Raw genomic sequence first — 6,577 nt, 5'->3', positions numbered from 1 at the left:
TATTGGGAGAGATTTGTGATAGAGATACGAGGGGGAAATTCCTAATATTTGAATTTCGATTTCATAAGTATCATATCAAATCTCATCAATCAAATAGTTTTGATCTTCCAAATCATTCTCACAGGAGGTCCGGACCCTCTTTTTTTTTCCTGATCCTTTGATCCAACAAAATTAAGAGGTCGCACTTGGTGCGATGGCAAGTGCCTTCGCCCATGAGCGGTAGGTCTCGGGTTCGAGACTTGGGAGCAGCCTCTCCATAAATGGGGGTAAGGCTAGCCGACATTCACCTCTCCCAGACCCTGCGTAAAGCGGGAGCCTTGTGCACTGGGTACGACCTTTGATCCAACAAAATTAGCTTTTAAATTTCATCAAATTGGAGAAAAGCATATTGGACAATGATTGTGAGACCCGAATTGAATTTCAGCTACAATATGATGCACTAATCCTCACCTCATAACCTCTATTTATAGTAATCGTGATAGGCTTAGGGTGTAGATGCGTTAACGTGCTCAAGTCAAGCTCATCTAGTTAGTATAAGAGTAATGCTATACTTACCACATTTTTCATATCACATTTGTACCCCATTTTGAATAGAGATAGGGCCCACTGACACGTGTGGGTTCCGTCTCTATTGAAGAGGTGGTACAAGGAACGTCTTTATTAGAATATTTTTTGTTCCTCATTTTGGGCAATTGGCAATAATTTTTCTAGGAAGTAGTCAGAAAAATGTGGTAAAAGTACCATTTTTGTTTAATTATATAGAAATATGGGTAAAATCTTTGTCGTTGATCAATTTTCACGTCACATTGATGATGAGTTCGAAGCAAACTTAAAAAGATATAAATAGAAACACGCGTAAACCAACAAATAGAAAAACATCTGGTTCAACACCAATAATTGACCACATAACAGCATAAAGCGGGACACTTTTGATGAATTAAGTAAATATTTTTTTCTTGGGAGGGAAGAAAGTTAGTTAGTTGTTTCTTAGTTAGGATCAGCTGTCAATACAACTGCATGCCAAAGCCTCATATACACACACACACACACACACACACACAAATGTAATCTTAAATCATAATTTCCTCAATAGTTGTAAGCCAGAGTTGGCGGTTTAAATCAACCCATTTTCCTGAAATCTTGAGCTGAGTCTTATTTGATTGGTTTTATTGGAGCTAGCAAGCAGCAACCATGTCTATTTAAATCAACCCATTCACCGTATTCTTCAGAACAGAAATGAAACCTGGGCAGTTAGGGGATTCGGCAAAATACATGGGAGCATTATTTTTCAGTCTCATTAACGTCATGTTTAATGGAGTGGCAGAGCTTTCAATGACAGTTTTCAGGCTTCCGGTGTTCTTTAAACAAAGGGATGCCTTATTCTTCCCTGGATGGGCTTTTGCCTTGCCCATTTGGCTAACCAGAATTCCCATTTCGTTTATGGAATCCTTCATATGGATCTGTTTGACATACTACACCATTGGATTTGCACCTGCGGCTAGTAGGTAAGCTTGAATTTATCAGTCTTATTATTATCGGAAACTTTTTCTTCATGTTGCTACATGAATAATGAAAGATATACATCCCAGTTATTCTTTTGTTTGACGTATGTACAATATGTTCAGGTTCTTCAAACAGCTCATGGCTTACTTCGGTATACATCAAATGGCACTCGGCCTCTTCCGTTTCATTGCTGGCCTTGGAAGATCAGAGATTCGAGCAAACACTATTGGTTCCTTTGCATTGCTAATAGTGTTTGTCCTAGGAGGCTTTATTGTTTCTAAAAGTATGAAATCTCTCTTTAATTACCAACCTAAGTTATTGCATATATCAGCTTGACACTTTTATTTCTCATGTTTGAATCAACAAAGTGTTAACATTTGAGTTTCTTTCTTATGATTTGAAATGTTCACAATATTCTCAATTTGGTGTGCAGATGACCTCGAGCCGTGGATGCTGTGGAGCTACTATATTTCACCTATGATGTATGGACAAAATGCGATTGCCATCAATGAATTTCTTGACGAAAGATGGAGCACTGTAAGTTCTATCAAATCTAAGTTGAGTTCTCCTTATATGGTAATATTAACAATGAGCTTAACAAATAACAAACTGTGTGATTTCTTTTTCACAGCCTGTCCCCAACGCCGCTGAAAACACAGTTGGAAAGGTCCTTCTGAAGGGAAGAGGCCTGTTTACCACAGAGACTTGGTTTTGGATTTGTATTGGCGCGCTTTTCGGGTTTTCTATTCTTTTTAATCTTCTTTTCGTTGCAGCATTGACCTTCTTAGACCGTAAGTGAATTGTGTTCAATCTCAATGGTACTAGTAAACCATGATCATTGGTTTGAGTTCTGATTATTTGCTTTCTCTTTTAACTAAATTGCAGCAATTGTAGATAATAAAACCTTAATCGATAATGACGACGCTGAAAATAAGAGCAAGCGACTATCCAATCCAGAAGGTATAATGTTATATTTCTTGTGGATCTTAATTTGCATATGCATTATAAAAAATGAATTACTCCACCTCGCATTCATCTATTTACCACACCTGGCTGTAAAAACAATGAATTAGCGAGATAAGCATTATAACAAAACCTACTGCATAAAACTTACATCTCATTGTCTAATACACAATGACTAATGTCAGGTACTGATATGCAAGTGAGAAATCAAGCCAAAAAAGGAATGGTTTTGCCCTTCGAGCCCCTTTCCCTTGCTTTCAACGATATGAACTACTACGTGGATATGCCTCCTGTAAGTAACTTTGCGTCTATTTTCTTTGATATGCTAACTTCAAGAAATCAACGTGAGTACTTATAAATTAACAATGCATTAAACGAAATGAAAAATGAGTTTCTGCTCATTGGTTAAGAAGCGACTGTTTTAGACTTGCAATCGATCATACATATGATGGCAAACACATGTCATTGCCAATTTGGTCCTAATATTTGTGTTCCTCACCAGGAAATGAAGAGCCAAGGGATTGAAGAGTCTCGACTCCAACTCTTACGAGATGTTAGTGGTGCATTTAGGCCTGGTGTTCTGACTGCATTAGTTGGTGTCAGTGGTGCTGGAAAGACAACCTTGATGGATGTTTTAGCTGGAAGAAAGACTGGTGGGTACATTGAAGGAAGTATTACCATCTCTGGATACCCAAAGAACCAAGCCACATTTGCTCGGGTCAGCGGTTACTGTGAACAGAATGACATTCATTCCCCATACGTTACTGTTTATGAATCTCTCGTATACTCTGCCTGGTTACGTCTTCCCAAGGATGTCACAAAGGATAAACGAAAGGTATGTAATTTATTTTAACCACCTTGACTTTTGAGTAGTTCTACCATTTAATTTGCGATCACTTGCAATTCAGTCTTCATTTACCTTTTTTCTTTCTGTTTCTGTAGATGTTTGTTGATGAGGTCGTAGATTTGGTCGAGCTTAATCCATTGAGGGATGCTTTAGTTGGACTTCCAGGAGTTAATGGACTTTCAACTGAGCAGAGAAAGAGGCTCACTATTGCCGTAGAATTGGTTGCTAATCCATCCATCATCTTCATGGATGAGCCAACATCTGGTCTTGATGCTAGAGCAGCCGCTATTGTTATGCGTACTGTAAGAAACACTGTGGATACAGGACGAACTGTTGTCTGCACTATTCACCAACCTAGCATTGACATTTTCGAGGCTTTTGATGAGGTATAATATGATTCCAAATCTGTAACATTGTTCAGTATTTTTTGTGCCATATTTCACCCAGATTTTGTTTTCTGTTGCAGCTGTTCCTAATGAAAAGAGGAGGACGAGTGATTTATGCTGGACCCCTAGGTGATCGGTCTCACAAGCTCGTTGAATATTTCGAGGTAGGTGAATACACTAGCTTTCAAGTTAAATTTAATTCCAATGATCCAAACTGCTCCATTTGATCTAATCCTGACTTGGCTAGAAAGCCAAGTTCAGGAAGAAATATTTTCAAACATTAAACTTGTTATAAACATGTTTGACTTATCTAAAACATCATGCAGGCTATTCCAGGGGTTCCGAAGATCAAAGAGGGTTACAATCCTGCTACCTGGATGTTAGATGTTAGCTCTGCTGCCATTGAGGCTCAAAATGACATAGACTTTGCTGAAATATTTGCAAACTCTGATCTCTATAGGTAAGTTGCGTGTAAACATTTCTGTCGTTGCCATCTGCTTGTTCGTTTGTGTTAAAATAATTTACATCTTTGTTTCACCTATTCAGGAGAAACCAGGAACTTATCAAGGAACTAAGCATGCCACAACAAGGCTCCAAGGATCTTTACTTCCCCACTCAATTCTCCCAAAGCTTTTTAACTCAATGCAAGGCGTGCTTTTGGAAACAACACTGGTCCTACTGGAGGAATTCGCAGTACAATGCCATTAGGTTTTTCATGACAGTTTCCGTCGGAATTATATTTGGTATTATCTTCTGGAACAAAGGAAAGAAAATGTAAGTTTAAGAACTTTATAATCACCTACATTCCTTCAATTTAATTTGACCTTGTGACCCACTTGCATGTTTTGACCAATTAAGGATTTGCGTTTCTGAGAATTGTCAGTTAGATAATATTCAACTGCGTATTGACCTGTCAACAGGAACACACAGCAAGACATTATGAATCTGTTGGGGGCAGGATACGGTGCTGTTCTTTTCCTTGGAGCGGGCAATGCTTCTGCTGTGCAATCTGTTATTGCTGTTGAACGAACGGTTTTCTACCGTGAAAGAGCTGCTGGGATGTATTCTGAGTTGCCTTATGCATTTTCTCAGGTAATATATTGGAAATTATGCTCAAGGTTATGTGTTTGGTTGCTTTTGTGTATTGATTCATGATTTTGGTGTTCCAGGTGGCTATTGAGACACTTTACGTGTTAATCCAAACCTTTGCGTATTCCCTTATTTTGTATGGCATGATTGGGTTCAATTGGAAGGTGGACAAATTTTTGTGCTTCTACTACTTCATATTCATGTGCTTCACATATTTCTCCATGTACGGGATGATGGCGGTTGCCCTAACTCCTGGTCCCCAAATTGCTGCAATTGTTATGGGCTTCTTCATGAGCTTCTGGAACTTGTTCTCTGGTTTCCTCGTCCCACGAACGGTATGTCATAAGTTATTCTTATTACTTTCATGCCTTAGAATGTTGAACCAATGAATTATAAGGACAACATGCAACAAAGTGTTGTTAGAAGTCATTAGTATTTGCATGATTGAGCAAGTGATCATAAAAAACCAAATACATGCAGATTGCTCATCGGAGTTTACTTATATCTTATTTACCTTGTTGCGGATGATCTCCGTTACCAGTGTATTCCTAACAATTAAATCCCAATATTGCAGCTAATTCCCATCTGGTGGAGGTGGTACTACTGGGGTTCTCCAATCGCCTGGACAATCTATGGCCTCTTCGCATCTCAAATGGGCGATGTTAAGACTCTAGTCGAAATTCCTGGTGAGAAGTCTAAGCCAGTGAATCAGTTCCTTAAGGACTATTTGGGCTTTGAAGAGGATTTTGTAATCCCCGTAGTGTTTGCTCATGTTGGTTGGGTCCTTCTCTTCTTCTTTCTCTTTGCCTACGGCATCAAGTACCTTAACTTCCAAAGGAGATAAGCAAAAGAAATGTGCCAGTTAGCGATCACAAAAACATTTTCCCTTTGAATTAATGTGTATAGTTATTTATTCTTTGAATGATCAATAAAAATCATGCTTTTTTTTCAAAAAAGTGTTCGTATGAAAACAGCACATGTGCTGTATTTTGACGAGGTATTAGCAAAGTAGTAAGAGATTTAGTCTACATTAGTAAGAAATCGCAGGAAAAACATCACTTGAATTTATCCAACGATATTGATTGGATATAATGCGTACTATACATGCAACATTAGTTATGTCACGCCCCAGAATCCCGTCACTTGACAGTGGCATGTGCCTCGAGTACCTGAGTATACAACGTCGAATTGCCAGAGCGTTACACTCCCAAGTCCCATGTATCCCAAAACAATTAATCCTTTTTATTTAAATAAAATGGGTTGGATAAGAGTTTTAATGACGGTGGAAAAACTAAAAGGGAACTATTATTAGCACTCTAAAAATCTCATTTTACACTTCTCACAAATGTATTTTTCTTTCTAGTTATAGAAAGTTTGGAGTGCCAAATGAGATGTTTGGAGTGCTAATAACAATTCCCAACTAAAATACAAAATGTTTTAATAAAATTATTTACATAAGTATCAACCCCATAAGGTTACTAGAGTTCAATGTTGTACAAGATAGAGAAGTAGAAAAACGCAATCCTAATCTCTAAAAATTACAATCTGATTACATAATACATTTTAGACTTTTGCTAAAAAAGCCAAAGACGGATTGACTTGAACTTGGAGAAACGTTCAGCAAAATAGGAAGTTGACAAGCCTCAATCATGCTTTTCATGTATGCATTTCTACTATTAAAACATGCATTGTAGAATGGGTCCACTCACAGATACTCTGTCGTCGAAGAGCTGTACGAAATAGGAAAAACGGAATCGTCTCTAATATTCGCACCTAAGCACATAAATGG

General features: G+C 38.0%; 1 protein-coding gene across 1 annotated transcript; it reads left to right on the top strand.

The window, feature by feature from the left end:
• The first annotated feature begins 1,218 nt into the window (after positions 1–1,218).
• LOC126631185 (pleiotropic drug resistance protein 2-like) lies at positions 1,219–5,744 on the top strand. The gene is made up of 14 exons (XM_050301353.1): positions 1,219–1,505; positions 1,626–1,786; positions 1,937–2,040; positions 2,135–2,294; positions 2,389–2,463; positions 2,652–2,758; positions 2,969–3,301; positions 3,409–3,699; positions 3,780–3,863; positions 4,026–4,159; positions 4,246–4,473; positions 4,620–4,791; positions 4,869–5,123; positions 5,363–5,744. The coding sequence occupies exons 1-14, from the start codon at positions 1,237–1,239 to the stop codon at positions 5,630–5,632; spliced, it is 2,643 nt and encodes an 880-aa protein (XP_050157310.1). The 5' UTR covers positions 1,219–1,236; the 3' UTR covers positions 5,633–5,744.
• Positions 5,745–6,577: the final 833 nt, after the last annotated feature.

The sequence above is a fragment of the Malus sylvestris genome, chromosome 8, assembly GCF_916048215.2.
Source record: "Malus sylvestris chromosome 8, drMalSylv7.2, whole genome shotgun sequence".
Lineage (NCBI taxonomy): Eukaryota > Viridiplantae > Streptophyta > Magnoliopsida > Rosales > Rosaceae > Malus > Malus sylvestris.
The sequence above is the reverse complement of the archived record's forward strand: the minus strand, read 5'-3'. Positions and strand labels throughout refer to the sequence as shown.